This window comes from Acyrthosiphon pisum, chromosome A2, assembly GCF_005508785.2.
Source record: "Acyrthosiphon pisum isolate AL4f chromosome A2, pea_aphid_22Mar2018_4r6ur, whole genome shotgun sequence".
Taxonomy (NCBI): Eukaryota; Metazoa; Arthropoda; class Insecta; order Hemiptera; family Aphididae; genus Acyrthosiphon; species Acyrthosiphon pisum.
In genome coordinates this window covers 11,670,050-11,687,431 of record NC_042495.1, presented here as the reverse complement: position 1 = coordinate 11,687,431, position 17,382 = coordinate 11,670,050, and the positions used below count along the sequence as shown (strand labels likewise).

The 17,382-nt window shown below is 29.6% G+C and overlaps 1 protein-coding gene across 4 annotated transcripts in view; it reads left to right on the top strand.

The window, feature by feature from the left end:
• LOC100159355 (pyrokinin-1 receptor) overlaps positions 1–16,886 on the top strand; it is a 65,871-nt gene extending 48,985 nt beyond the window's left edge. For 3 of the 4 annotated variants that reach the window (XM_008188007.3, XM_016807048.2, XM_029490905.1), the window contains 3 exons: positions 839–1,142; positions 7,542–7,777; positions 15,579–16,886. In XM_008188007.3, the coding sequence (XP_008186229.1) occupies positions 839–1,142; positions 7,542–7,777; positions 15,579–16,199 (1,161 nt within the window). In that variant the 3' untranslated portion in view covers positions 16,200–16,886. Of the gene's footprint in view, positions 1–838; positions 1,143–7,541; positions 7,778–15,555 lie in introns of all 4 variants that reach the window. The other variant, XM_008188009.3, reaches the window with a different exon arrangement.
• The last annotated feature ends 496 nt before the right edge of the window (positions 16,887–17,382 follow it).

Here is a 17,382-nt window from a genome sequence, read left to right as displayed (position 1 = left end):
TTAAAAGAAAATTTTTATGAATTTATAACTCGAAATAATTTGCAAATTTCGTGATTTTCCATATTTGTCATTTTTTGAACTTTAAATGCTTATAAAAAAAAACTGTGACTAACGATTTTTAATATTTTTCATCTGCCTTTGAAACAATATACTAGGAGCCTTCTATTAAATTTTCAAGCTTTTTTATCCAACAAATAAAATTTTATTGATATTTTTAGAAAAAAAACTAAAAAAAAATGAAAACTGACAATGTCCGTAAAGAGCTCAAAATAAGTCAAAATATTTTGAAAATTTTATCGTGTATAGAAAATGGAAATGTAAACATTCAGTCAAAATTTCATGCATCCACGGTCATTTTTTTTAAAGTTACACCAAAAACCAAAATCGATTTTCTCGAAAACAGATTTTGCGTAAAAATTCCCGTTTTTCCTTAATTTTTCTTTTGTTTTTCCCGGCGCTTTTGAAAACTACTGGGAAATTTAAATTTTGACCTCCCCAATGCACCAACGATATTCACTTTCTGATCGAACAAGATACTGAAGTTGAAAATCGTAGCATTATTTCGACTACTTATCGTGTACACAGACACAAAAAAAATAAAAAAACAAAAAAATAAATAAAAAAATAAAAAAATAAATAAAAAAATAAAAATAAAAATAAAAAAACACACATCATTGTAAAATCAATACATTCATCGTTCCACTCAGAATCTAAAATCAAAAACCTCAGTTTAATTTGTTTATTTTCTAATTCGAGTGAGGCTAAATCCAAAACTGTGGGATAGGAAAAAATAACAAGTTTATTCCTACTAAAATCTGTCGAAACGTCAAATCCTCAGGCGTTGCAATTCACCGTCTCGTCGTGGAACGGTTCGTCGGAACTGATGCAGTGCAATATCCGGAGCATACCTCTGATGGACACAGACATCGAACTGTCAACCGTGTCGTTCACGCTGTCCACGCTGCTGTTTTTCTTGCTTCCAATGACAGTGATCACTGTACTTTACGCACTCATCGGACTTCGCCTCCGGCGCTCCGACAAATTGAAACGAACCATCACGGTACGATCGACCCACGGCGAGAAAAAAATGTCGTCGCCCGAATACAGGGCCAACTCGTCGCCGAAAGTCCTCAAAATGCTCGGTAAGTGCTATATATTATTCAAACTTCTAATATAAGCGATATACACACCTTTAGTACCTACTACAAATTCATTTTATGTTATACACTTATGTCTTATATATACATTAGAAATAGCTATATACGTATCAGCATTGATTAAATATTAAATTGTATATTTAATCAATGGTATCAGGTACCTGTACTAATAGCTACGAAGATAATAATATAACATATAATATAATATAACATTAATATAATATAACATTACACATTATTAAAAGGTTAACATTTTTTTTTGACACATCTCTGACCTTTCGTAGAATGGTTAATTAATAAATATTTTCAACTTAATAGTATAATCCTATAATATGGCCACAATATACCATTGATAGCTATAGGTAGGTATAAGTAGTTCTATTATACATGCATTTTAAATTCTAACCTAGTTTTGAGGCTGATAAAGTGTATTTGTTATTCAGTTAATTTTCCATTGTCTTTCAGTATAATTTATTGCATTGTAAATTATGTTATCTACACATGTTTTGTTTATTCGCGTTTTTAATATGTGAATTTTCCCGTTTGTGTGTTAATAAACAAATAGTAATAAATAATAATAATTGATTTTAAAACAATTGTCGTACACGCCAATTACTTCCCACACATAAACATTTATTGTCATTTTATATTAATACTTAATACTGTTATTTATTTTATTTATCTCATTTAATTAGTACACTTTTATTTAATTATATTATTTTCTTATCTATTATCTTATTTCTACAATATTTATAAGCCGTACGTACTAGATATACCAACCTAACCCCTGAGCGTGGCACAGTTTAAAGAAATACTGTATACTTATATATAGTACTTATATATATATTATATACTTATAAACGCACTCACAATTAAAATATAATAATATATTATTTATGTTTTGTTCTACAGTGACCGCATCCAGTGATCACAGCTGAAAAGCTCCTTTTGTCCACTTCTGTCTCTTCTATATTAAAACTTATTGCTTAACCTAGTTTTTTTTTTCAAGCATAATTTTTTTTAGACTACTAAAACCTACTGTTTAAGAACTACTGACGAAGACTTAATGTGAGAAAGAATTTCAAAAACGATTCCCATAGAAAGGATTCAACAGGATTACTAATTGTTTAATATTTTACATCGGAACGAAATTCGTTTGCAGTAGCAATACTTCCTTACCAATAGTCAATAGATAGGCAATAACAATATATATTAATCTAAAATAGTTTTGAAATCTTAGACTATACCTTAATACACCAACATTATATGTATATACGCGATATTCTGTCAAACTGTTTTCAGTATGGCCATCTCTTTATTTTTTTTCATTAACTATTTTATATCGATCAATGCCACGGGATAAAAACGGTTTCATCTTTATTGGGTTTCTTTTATTGTTAAGATAAATTACGATAAAGCTTATAGAGTTATATTTTAGAGTTTTTGTTCATAAGATTTCTAATGGCCTCTTTATTTTGGCTTTTATAACAGTTTTTAATTACTGTGAATGTTATGTCCAAGACGATTTATTTGATCGTAGTCGTATAAATATAGGTATTATTTGTTAACCTACACAGTTACACGTGTTTTTCATATTAACACACACGTTATAAATGTATACACAATTAAATTAATTAATTAAACTTGTACAGTAGGTAACTATGTCTATAGCCTAGTTTTTGGATACAAATATATTTAAACATTAATAACGAGTAATGTAATGATCTTTCTAAAACCAAGTTATTGTAATATTAATTTAGGATTATAATAATTAATTTTTTAGAAAAATTAAAATACAAAAAGTATATAACAATTTTTTTGAAATATACCCATTACAGTCATATTAAAACTATTTATTCAATATTTGATATTTATACATCAAAATTTATAGAAAAGTATTCTGAATTTATTCTAATAGTTATATGGAATTGAAAAACATTGAAACAACCCATACAAAACCACAATAGAAAAAAATAATAAAAGTTTAATTTTAATTTTTTTATAAAAATGTAGTAAATAATATACTAGCATACTTCAAACTAAATAAAATATATTTTTTAAATAAACAAAAATAAACTAAAAATGTACATACCCTTATAAATATGTTACGGGATATACTACATTCACCACATATTTTATACACACTCATTAGCATGAAAAACGTGCTGAACCTAAAGAATATCCAATATAATTATAATAAAATGTACGAATTTAAAATTAATACATGCTAAGTAAAAATATATTTCTTTTTTACTGTATTAAAATAAAAATAGATATTCACTCTAAATGTGTACGAATTTAACTGCATTGACCTTTAGGTATAGGATTCTAGATTGACAATTATTTAAATACTATCACAATATTATATAAAGGCGTATTTCAATTAAAAAAATTAACACATTGTTTAAGCATTATTTTAGGTATTTATTAGTACCTATGTTAGATTAGTTAAGATAGTTAAATAAAATTCAGGAATTAAAATTATTTTCTATTGGCTATAATATTTTATTTCATTCACAACAACTACCTATAGGTTTATATTAGATTTATTTAATATTATTCATACTATACCATAGTATTATAGGAATACAATTATTATATTTTAAATTATTTTTCTTTTTGTATTAATCAGTTGTTTATTAATTAGTACGCAAATAACACAAATAATAATATGTTTAAAATGTGTCACTTTTATTGTATGGTCAATAAATTATTATAAAATATCTAACAGATATTTGAAGAATTTATTGGACTTTGATTAGGTATTTGAATATTTCAACAATTATTATTCATAAAACACAATAAACTTATTTAATTTAAATTAAAAGTAGATAAACTCATTACAATTAATAAACAAATTAGAGTGTAAACTTCAAACTATCAACTACTGCGATTTTCATCTAACAATTTAAATTATTGTTATATTATTATTATTGATATTATTATTAAATGAAGGGTTTAGAGGGAAAACGGTAGTAGTCCTTTCGTATTGATTTTGATTTTATGATTTGATTTGATAGCACGTTAAGAGTAATATTCGGTGTTGAAATCGATTCAGTGAAAAAACCTTTCAGTCCGCTTTTATTGAAGGGAAAAGTTAGGTATAGTGGTGAAAAAAAATTGTACTCCATGCAATTGTAGGTAAAACAGGTTAGTGTCTAACTCAGAAGTATCTTTTTATTTTAAAAAAAAAAAAAGAATAAAGATTGAATTCCATACTTTTTGTTTTGAAATATTTTTCTTTTCATAATAGCTAGTCATTAGAATTTTTAATTTATTTCAATTATTACTTTTCAAAGTTAAAACCTTTTACTTAAATAATAGCTCATAAAAGGTCTTTTGTAGTTTAAAAATTAGATGGGTAGAAGCGTAGAACTCTATAAACTTTGTTTTGGGTTTCTTGAAAAATTTACAGAAATGGACTATTAGCGTTTTTACTCTGTACCTACCCTTCAAATGATAATATTCATTAGATTATTAAATTACGTTAATAATATTGTATTTAATTAGTTTGACATTTCATAATCTTCGATATCAATGAAGGTGGAAATTTAATTATATTAATGCTAAATAGTTATAATAAAAAAAAACATTTCTACGTAAAATGTATATTTTATGTGTTGACATTTTATGTGATGCACAAAGTACATAATCTTACGGGTCAATTTTGAAACTAATTGTTACTATAAAACAACGGATATTGTCAAAATAAAGTGCTTTCGGTGTTAAAAAAGGAGTTAATGTAATTTTATTAAGACTAATAAAACGTTGAACGATCTTATTTTTAATTAATTTATAGATTTACTTTTATAATATTGAGTAGGTAGGTACCACGTATGTACATTTAGTGTTGTAAAATATTTGAGTACTAGTATTTAAACACTTTTCAAGTATTTATTGTAATTACTGATTAATTTTTTAATTACTCATGAGTATATTTATTTAAGTAGGGAATTCAAATAGAGTATATCATGATATTCATAATATCGAATACAGGTATAATTGAATACTTTTATATTTATTTAGTAGGCTAAGTATTTCCATACTGAAATCATTTGGATTTAAAAAAAATAGGTAACAATTTAGCAGGTAGGTGAACGGTGTTTATCGAACTTTGGTTACAATTTCATACTTTGTAACAAGGGATTTTTTGTAATATGTTGAATCTCGTTGTCTATTGCACTTGATTATATTATTTATTATATTACAGAATGTACAACTCGTTCATTTTCCACAACTATTACCTAGTTAAATCGTTAAAGTAGTTTAAGATTACAATCCTTCTTGTTTTAAAAACATATAATATATTATCACGAATCACACTCTATATCACCTATACTACTATAATATAAGGATCAAGGTCACGTGATACAAAAAATAATTTATTTGTTTGATTTTTTTTATTTATTCTATTTATTATATTTACTCTCATTTCATTTTAGAAATTGTTTTTTAGTTTCTGAGCGGAGGGATGAATGTATTGATTTTACAATGATGTGTGTTTTTTTAAAATTTTTTTTTTACTTTTGTATCTGTCATCACCTTTTAGGACAGTAAAACTGCTTAGATTTTCTTCAACAGTATCTTTTCTGATAGGAAAGTGAATCTAGTTGGTACTTTGAGGGGTCAAAAGTAAAAAGTTCACAGTAGTTTTCAAAAGCGCCGTGAAAAAAAAAAGAAAAATTAAGGAAAAACGGGATTTTTTACGCAAAATCGACTTTGGTTTTTGGTGTAACTCTAAAACAAATGGACGCGTATACATGAAATTTTCACTGATCGTTTATACTTGTATTTTTTATACACGATAAAATTTTCAAAATATTTAGATTTGTTTTGAATTGTTTAGGAACATTTTCAGTTTCCAATTTTATTAGTCTTTTTTCCAATGAATGCCAATAAAAATGTATTTGTTAGGTAAAAAAGCTTAAACATTTAATACAAGGCTCGTACTATATTGTTACAATGACATTTGAAAAATATTAAAATCCTTAGTCACAGATTTTATTTACCTATAAGCATTTAAAGTTCAAATATTGACAAAATACGGAAAAATCACAAAAATTAGCAAATTATTTTGAGCTGAGAACTGAGTTGAGCTGATCTTTTTTCTTATACAATGATATTATATCATTGAATTCAAATTTAATACCATCCATTACAGTGACTCACTTGTAACCTACTGTACAGTAGAGCGACATCCACTTATCCACTTTTATTTTTTAAATTTCATATTAAAATCAAATTAGCATTGGCATTGCAACTATTTTATGTTGTACCATCTGTAAGAGTATTACAAATACTATAATAAAATATATTATTATAATCTGCAATCGTTTCAATGTTTACAGTATATATTAAAACGATATATACTTATAATATACCTAAACGATATGATAATAATAATAATAATAATAATCGGATTTATATGATTTATATTTTATTTATTTTTCATCAGCATAATTGTATTATTACACATTTTTGAGGCGTTGAACAAGTTGTACAAGTCTTAGTTCAAAATTTAAATATTATAGTATAGTAAACTTTTATACGAAGATATATAGGTACGTTTTAATTTAATTTTGTTTAATTTCAGTGGTATACGAAATAAAACAAAAACTTTTATTATTACGAACTTACAAATAAATATATTGCCAATACAATCATAGCAACATTATGTGTGAAGAATATTTCATGAGTATATTTTCAACCCTATATATATCACATAAATAATTAGACACATCTAGAAATCCTCGAACAGTAAGATGGAAAAAATATACAACAAAAAAAATAGTTTTTTCTGATTTCTTAATATATTCCCATTTTCCATACATACCAACTTACTATTTGTTCATAATAGTTTGAAAATTATATTAGTTACAACAATAAATTATCTTGAAATTAAAATACAATAAAAAAACTATACGAACAAAGGTAAGCAAAGTTTTAGTGGAACTGTGAGGTTTATAATAGGTTTATAAAAATATGTTTATATTAATTTTATACCTAGTACCTACCTACACTTAATATATATGTGAAATGTTATAGACTTATATATGTTGTAGTGATCGGTGGGTGTATATAATATTATAATGCAAATCGTCAAGTACAATTTATTTCAGCAATTTTTCCGCTTTATCATGATGGTAAGACATTTCTATAATCATATTCCAAGTCTAAAAAGGTCTTTTTAACTGTTATGCGATATTTCTTTGGAAAATCGCAAAATCGTATGCTAATATAATATAATATGCACCTCTGTTGTATAATATGCTTATACCTATATAATATGTGCTTCTGTTGCAACATAATATGGTATGAGAAAAAATACTGTTTAAAATATAAATCAAACGAGAACAATATTATTAATCGTTTGATAATTTTCAGTGGCCGTCGTGGTGGCGTTTTTTATCTGCTGGGCCCCGTTTCACGCGCAAAGGCTTATCGCAATATTCGGGTCCAGTCACGCATCTTCCGGTAACTTGGACGCGGAGGACATTCCATTTCTCCATCAGCTGTACGGCATTTCCACGTACATCTCCGGCGTGCTCTACTACGTGTCCACCACCATCAATCCAATACTGTACCATATCATGTCACTGAAATTCCGTGGAGCTTTCAAGGTATGTAGGTATAGTTAGTAGTTACCAACGTTACCTGAACACTGGTTCGCGACGTGGGATCCGCGTATATTATGATATAAATATATAGGACTGATGCTAAGAGTATAATATTAGATATACCTATATAAAGTAGATACGCCATACCTATATAAAGTAGATACGCCATACCCATACGGCCGTAACCTATATATATTGTACTACTCATTAACAATTACTTTACTGGGAAACATAATATGATGAGGTTATTATTAAACATAAATACAACTATGTATTATCTGGTACCAATGTGCTATGATACTGCCATTTATATACTCTTTATTAGGTCCATATATATACTATAGTTAACTATACCTTCCTACGGCACAGCCGGAGTGGAAATTTAGTATTTTCACAATAGGTATTAAATAATATTTTACAATTCGGTATTTAAATTTCGATCGATTGATTATTGTTGTATATTCCGCATTATAATATTCAGGAAACACGCAATATTTGCTCCCGAAAATGCAATCATCTAAAAAAAAACCATAGACAAAAGTTTTGAGACTCTGTTAATGGTTTTTTTTGTTTAAATCATCTGAGTAATGTATCTCAAGACAATACCGCTATTGTATACCCTTCACGGGTCGTAATTTTTAATTAGTCCCGTATTAAACGGATGAAAACTCCTATTTATTACGTTGTTTTCGATCCATTGTTATTTGTTGTAGTTGTGTTTTGTACGACTTCAAATATGTAGACTGTATGTACATTTAATAAGTTATAAGTTTATAACCAATAGAACGGATACCAGTCAAACGCATTTTCTCTCTCTAAATAACCATAATAGGTATAAAACCATTAACTCTGTCCTCTGCATTTGTTTATATAAGATAAAAAATCTGAAACCAATAATTCAGAATTAATTAAAGGTTTAAACGTTATACTAATCTGTTATGGTGCCATGGTTAATTATTCTTATAGTACGGAATTCAATGAATATATTAATAAATGAGGCTTTTTTGTTTCAGATTCTATCGAGCGTAGAATGTAGGTATTTTATGTTTAGATATTCGTTTTTACTTATAACATCAAACATGTGCCTTTTTTTGTTAAAATAAATTAAAACCGTTTACGATCGGTTTTCACACAATAAACAAATATATTAGGTACGGTGCACAAAATTGTAGGACGTGATGACGTGAGAGAAAGGAGCCCCCAACGAAAATTCAAAGGGTCGAACTCAGTTGTGGGGAGGGGGTAAATTCAAATAATTTTTGCGATTGAGATAGTATGTATAATATACAATTTAACACGTAATTTATCTTAGAGAGGTATTTGTGAACCGAATTATATATCCTTAGATAGTTTTTTTTTTTAAGTATTATGATTTATAACACACTATTATAATGTACCTATATTATAATATGTTTCGAATTCAATCAAAATAACTTATAACGTTAAACAATGACTAATGAGTCTTTAAACGTAAAAATATTAATAAAAAAAAATTTTAGTAGCATATTTTGTACGTAAAATATATAAAGCTATGAATATTATTCTTATGTTTCTCTCGGTTTTTCTTTTATTACATTTATAGTTTATTATTTCTTACACAGTTACACTAAAAGTAAAGTTTACTTTAAAAGTAAAAATTATACAACATAATACAATAATTATTTTAAACTTAACTTTTTTTTAAAGGTCTAACATTTTAAGCATTTATAAGTTCTAATACCTACTAGTTATAAATAACTCATAACTTCATTTAGAATTGCTTCGTCCAGTTATTTATCATACATGGATATATTTTAACTTTTTATCATTAGAAAACGCAAATAATGATAAATTGTTTAATGTACATTTTACTTAAACAGCTATAGTATAATCTAATAATGTATTTTAACTTTGGAACGATTAAATTTATAAAAGCTTTTTTGGTAATAAAAACAAATCCTGAATTGGGAATCAATTTTAAAAACAAATGGTGAGCACAGTGTTGTTGTTTTAATTTGAATTAATCGACAACTCGTTATATTTTAGTGCGAGAATTCGTGAATTTTTCTTATAGAATATAAAACCTTGAAGAGGCAGTTAAAATGTTTTCGTCTTATTCCATACCTATCCATATGCAATAATCAATTGATAAGTAGGTGTATACGACCGTATAGGCTACGATTTTAAATAGAAAACTTATGCTACTATTAACCAGTATACTATTATAGGGACAAAACATGTTCATTGATATCGGTACTTATTTTAAATATTAGGTTTCAGCAAATTAATAAAGAATTAATACGTCAAATTAATTAAATTTAAATTTAAATTTTCAGTGTAAAATATTTACGGATTCAAGTTTGAATAATCACTCTATAATTAGTAATGGAGTGAAAAATAACAGTGTTTTTTTTTGCCATTTAACGATTTTATAATTTTTATTTTATAAGAACATACAATGCACAATCATTTATTGTAACAAATGCGCTGTTTAGAAACTGCGAGTATGTATGTTATACGTTTCATTGCGGATTCATCCAAAATATAGAGGCATATAGCTATTTCTTTCGATAAGAATATACATTTTAAAGTAACTAATAAGTAATGAGTTACAAGAACATAAAATGTACAAAATCACGTTTAGTACCTACCTATGTTAAATCTGTTTTCTACATGTTTATCATACAGTCGTAGTCCTATTCCAGGGACATTTGGCGCCGCCTGTAGTGAGTATTTCGTAATACTACGACTTATACGAGTAGTAAGTACTAGTATACTACTCACAATATATTATGTAGGTGTACCTATTTGTGATACCATTAATATCGTCTATTTGATAACTTTTATTATTATTTATTATTGTAACTGTACATCATTACATCGTCCAGTAAACCCAAATAAATTAAAAACACGTGTCACATGCCCGTTTTGTTTCTATTCGTCGTCCATGTATAATCACCATTAAAATACAAAAATCCTACTCAACTGTTGTAGTTAAAGTTTAAAAGAACCTCCAGAAACTTATTATAAATAAAATAAAATAATATATTATAATATATAGTATTAATAAAGTTAAATTCTTAAATTCATCACTCTCAATTCTATTATCTGCAGTTGCACACAAAAAAAACTTTAAACGTGTGATTTTCAGTGATCCACTAATATTTATATTTATTTTTTTATATACTTTACGTGCATAACCATGTTTTTTGGCTTTAGTCTTAAAATTTGTGCAACGCTGGCTATAACTGAATAAATAAATCTGAAAAACCAATAAAATGAAATGTCTCGTCGGCAACCTGACCGTGAATACTGAATATATTTAAATTAACTGTAACTCATGTTACATAATAATAAAGTATTCTTTAAATTGTTATGTTAAATTGCACAAACCTACTTATATTCAACCACGGGAAAATAGTTATGTGGTGAAAACAGTAAAAGTAATACACGAATAATTATTGGTAACAATTTTTTATGCTATAATATTATACGAATAATAATACAAATAAATCATAATTTTATATTTTTTTTTACCAACATAATGTAATAAGAAATTATGAAAAAGTTTAACTTGATTATGAAGCGAAATATAAACTTCAAAATATTTAAAATGGCAGTGTTCTATCTTTTACCATAACTTACGCAATAAAATCTCTCACCGGAGTTTAAAATACTATATTAATTCTATATTATAATATACATACGTTTTTAGATGAATAATAATAAACTCAACTTTTAACATGTTTGTCATAAGTGTTATTGCAACCTGCTTTATACTGTTAAGGATCATTTTCATAGTTAGTCGTATAATTTAAATTGCTACGTTAAGATCAAAATATTCAGGCTACAATAACATCAAGAATAAAATATTATCCTTCAATACCTATGACGTATAAGTGTATAACACATCACTATAATAATAAATTAAATAATATTATTGTAATATATACGCGCAACATATTATGCTCATTACAAGACAGTAATATAGTTATAGATTACCTATTGGTCCGTGTTTTTTTTAATCGTAAATCATTTAACATATTATTATTAATATGAGAAACACCCACGTTATGTTTCGCAATTTACATTTTATACCATAGCCAACGCCACGAACGTCGTGATTATAAATAGATTTTTAACTAATAATTGACGTAGGTATAGGTACATTTTTATTATTTTTTTCAAACGGTTTAGTTACTTTAGAATCAAATCAATAGCATTATAAATATTATTGTAAACGTTTATGAAATAAGTCTTAAAATGACAAGTCTACCTATTATGATATATCTTCTCGTGATTGCTCGAGTGAACTAAAGGGTTTGTGCACAGTACATAACAATATATACTTACAGCGGTTTACCTTTAAATTATTAATCATTGCTGACGAGCAATGTTTTCCAACACAACACAATACATTTATTTTGAAGCACAAACGAATTGATATAACACCTTAAAATCCAGGGACCTTAAGACCCGTCGCCGGGGAACTAACTATTATTTAGTATATATACTACAGGTGTACTTAATATTAATATAAACAAACAATTAATCAAATTTATACCTACTTAGGTTACGTTAGTGTGGTTTATAAGTTTCTACACGCGACGAGAAAGCTATATAGTGCAATTGCAGGTTTTATAATATTCTAGTGATGGTAATATGCTACATATACTATAAATAGCAGTGAAGTACGCTGCGTGTATAGGTATGATTAAGATATTCTGAAAACAGTTGTTAGTTATTATGAAATTATTATATTAAATTACTTCGTATATATATAGGTGTAGGTACTCTAATACATATTACTGTACACGTGCCGTCTTCTTCTGTCTGATACTAACTTATGACTTATACCCAATAAATTGTTGTTCACTGACGTGAAATTTTACACTGCAACACTTAAATGTAATCATGCAATAGTACCTACTTACGTGTATACTTATACTTTAAATTCTGAGCGGAGCGATGAATGTATCGGTTTTTCGGTTTTACAACCAAGTGTTTTCTTCTTATTATTATTTGTGTGTGTGTTTTTTATTAGTTTTAACATTTTCGTAAGTTTTTGAAAAACTTGATCACTAATTGATAATCAAGCAGACAAATTAAATCTTTTATGTCATTTAAGTGAAATGATATCGGTGCAATTATTATAAAAAATATAATCTATATCGAAATCATTTGAGAAGCTTATTGATTTTCGAACAGAATTTTGGATGATAATTTTAATTGGCTAGAGTGCCAGACACATTTGTCAGTTATTATTGAAGTAGGTGGATAAAAATTGTTATCTTAACGTAGGCAAAACAGGTACCAACCTAGTAAAATAGACAGTTGGTTTGTAAATTTGAATATTGAATAGGTACGTAAAGGAACGATTTTGATTTTATTGAGAAGGGTTGAACTCAAAGAAAAACACGCTAAGTACCTATAATGGTGCATTACTATTTCGATTGTTTTAACGTTTACCGTGAAAAAATTTAATTATTTTTAGAATTCATTTTTAAAGAATAATGTAGAACGAGTGTTATAGTATAGACACGCACACATTCCTAGGTATTATCAATTGTGGGACTACAATTACAGAATAGATTTAATTTAAATTTAATCTATTCTGTGTTTTAACTACTGCTAACAGTTTAAACATTTAATTTAATTATTACGTCTGTGGCGAAACATTGCAGTAATACGACTGTCTCTGTGCACTGACATTTTACAGCAGCTTTTACTCGATAGAATTTTCGACTGGGGACACTTACCTACTGCCATGTTTTTACAAAATAAATATGCATGGAACGGTGTGTTTATACGGTTGACGACGAGGTTTATTGTATATAAGAAATGTCGGTCAACTGATGATCGTATTAAATTTACATAAATATATTATACAGATAATCAACGTTATTCTTTTCCCTCCTGTGCGAGGACATTTCCGGACCACAGTAGCTCTACCCGCCGCTTAGCATAATATATAAATATATATTATGATATATTCTTGTTTAAATCCATCAATCTTTGCTACCTACAACAGTGATCACTCTAAAAGACTATAATATTATGTTTGTACCTACGACTAAAATAATACAACGTCGACCGCACAATTACCTCAAATGTAATGATTTTTAAAATCCACACAACTCAATATTACTCCTTTACTAATTGCAAAGTTTATAAAATAATAAAAAAATTACCAATAAAATAACTAAAACTGACTAATAACTTCTAAACTGGCGGTTTTGACTTATAGATGAGCTAAATATGTCCATGATCCCCTCTATTTTATTATTGTCGATACTAACACATATTATGGGAATTGCACTTAAAATTAACAAACTGCAGTCATCGGTCATCAAATAAATTAAAATTGGTTTCAAAGTTATAAAATCAATATATTCTCGCAAGATTAAAAAATAATATTTTAAATAAACTGTGGGGCTTCTGATAATATAGTTTTTTTTAATGTTTTTAATCGTTGAGTGGTTATTCTAACTGATTTCTTTTTACACACGATATATTATTATTATTATAAACTAGCTGATCATGTGCACTTCGTTACCCATTAAAAATGCCAACTGTATATGAATAATATGTTTTATTTTATAATATAACGGCAACCATACCAACCATTTATAAACAAAAATGCCCATCGAAAATCTCAAAATCCCTGTTTGAGCACCTCCCGGGGTTGGTCCTCTCCCTTTTTAAATTAGCCTATCTTCTGCTCAGAGGTCTAATCTATCTCTGTACCAAATTTCATCAACGTCAGTCCAGCCGTTCAGGAATGCATAAAAGACACACACATAGACAGACAGACAAACATTCATTTTTATATATATAGATTATATGATGTACGGTAGCATGGCACAATTTAAATAGGTATATTTAACTTATAAGAGCTTAACCAAACAGACCCGTGAGTAAATATGTTTCCCTCCCCAGATCACCCTCTATACATTACGTAGATGTGTATATAGGTATATCAACTAAAAGGTTAGGCGACCAAAGTTTGAATTTATAAACGAATCATATTATATTTTTCCCGTCCCTTAAGAAGGCGCTACCCATGCACGTGTTGTGTCCGTGTTACAAACATAAAATATTTATCAAATTTGCTTAAAATATACTAGTGTGGCTTGACCTATAATATTAACAATAATTTATAAAGTTTAAACGTAACAAGTAATAAACTAATAACATTATCTGCGCTCGATCATCGGATTTTTTTTCGATATTTTAATTTTTAAACAATATATGAGTATATTATGTAGAAGTTTCACAAATTAAAAGCGCTCATATTATATATTTATATCTCTGTTAAAAATCAAAATATTGAAAAAAAACTAATGATTAACGACACAAAATAAGTTCAGCTGAACTCATATTATTTGATACACCCGCATGTGTTATGCGTTTGCAAGACGGAGACTACACCCGTGCAGCACGGGTAGCGTCCTCTCCAGTGCTCAAATTAGGAAAAACTAAGTAGAGGAGCTCTATCGAACGATTGGGTATCATATTACATCATTGACAACAATTATTTAAATCCACATTTTAATAACAATTATTTCGGGCATTATAGTTTGTACGAAATAATTGGGGCGGTACGCAGAAAAAAAAATTTAATTAGTAAAGGAGCTCTGTCCCCCTGCACACCCCCTCACCATAATTCGAGCACGAGTCCTCTCGAGTGCATTTCACGCGTAGATCTAACGATGTTATATCGTTATGCGCACGCACGTATACAGAGTTGTTATATTAATCAGTTCCGTTCACTTGTACTTGCGATGTTAACAGAGAAACAGTGTTTTTTGTTGTGTACTGACAGGAAACGGTGTTACGGTGTTGTGGCGGCGACAGCGGCTGCAGTAGTAACGACGGATGGCCCGGAAGTGGTCAACGGCGTCCGTCGCGGTGGGCGCGGAGGAGGCTGCGCAGCGACTCGTCCGAACCGGCGACCGACGACCGCCGACCGAAGTATAGGCGCGTGTCCGGTCGGGCGACATCGTCCGTCGAGCTACCCGCCGACGACGACGACGGAGATGGCGACGAAGTCGTTTGCAGTGGCAGCGGTCATCACGTCCCCGGCGCCGGACTCGCCGACTGTTGGCGGCGAGCGCTGACGGGCTCGGCGGAGGGCGGAAATGCCAAACGACACAACGGCAGCAGCTGTAACAGCACCGGAAGTGGCGGCGGAGTTAATGGCGGCCGCGGCGACGACGATGAAAGCTCTACCACGTCCGCGCCGCTCGGTAGGGCCGGCGCCCGGGGACCGCGTCTAGTGAAAGTGCCGCCGGCGATAGCGCTCAGCAATTGGACCGTTATCAGCAACAGCAGCCTCAAGGATGTGGACGGCGACGACCTGCGCGACGAGCTCGTCGGTTACGCGGCAGACGCGTCAGTGGCGATCGCCGGCGGCCAAAACGGCGTCGCCGGCGAGTATTATTGAGGGGCGATGTAGGGTATTCGTTCCGTCATGGGCGCAACTAGGTGAGGGCATGGTGTTGGAGGGCTTAAGTTAGCCCCCTCCCCGAATGTGATAGGTATATTGGATAGAGAGCCGCGAAAAATGTTTTCTTCGACGAGACATACAATTGGCTGAGAACCGCGAGTACGCTGCAAGACTGTTTCTCAAATTTGGCTAATGCATAGATTTACTGTACTATGTAATCAGTGTCGTGTACTCGTGTGACAATATTATACCTGCTTCATTTTTTTTTCAAAATATGAGAAACACACTTTTTTACTGTAAGTTACCTATTGGCTATTAAGCTGATGTTGTGCTTATAAATCTAAATAATATTGAAAACATGGTCACTATAAGTACCTATATTTAAAAATTCCAACGATCAGAATTTAAATATTTTATTAAGCACATTATTAAACGTATAACTGGGGTTGTGCATGCGCTTGGTGAATCATGTTGAATGAATATTGATGTACATTTGTATTTATTACAAGCCATTTGAAAATATACCAAAATATGAGGGCTACACGCCTATACAGATCCCCAAAAAAATTGATCCTAGTTGCGCTTTTGGGTTCGCCCCCAAGCGGAATATTATGTATGCCGAGAATGTAATCTATTTAAACATAAGTTTCGTTTCATGTGTGTGTTGTGTGTGTGTGTGTGTGTGTGTGTGTGTGTGTGTGTGTGTGTGTGTGTGTGTGTGTGTGTGTGTGTGTGTGTGTGTGTGTGTGTGTGTGTGTGTGTGTGTGTGTAGTAAATGGCGTTGAAAAAGATAGTACCTATACCCAAGACAAAATAGATATTAGGTATCATCATAGTTATAATGATTTTATCAGTATGTACATCTCCTTCATTTCCGGTCCATGTCAATCCATTGTTCTCCAAAGAAGTGGATAACTACGATATAGGTAGAGTAAAGAACGAAGGATGCGTATCAAAAAACTGTGATGATACCTATCTATTTTGTCATGACTATAATCAGTGGCGTCGGAGAAGGGGGGCAAAGCGGGCAATTGACCCCTTGGATAAAATCCAAGCGGGGCAAAAGTATAATTTTGCCCCCCTACCACATTAAAATTGAAGGGCAAAATACAATAGTATTATTATTTTTATTTTATATTTATTTATATATTGACATATTGTTACTTTTAAATACAACTTC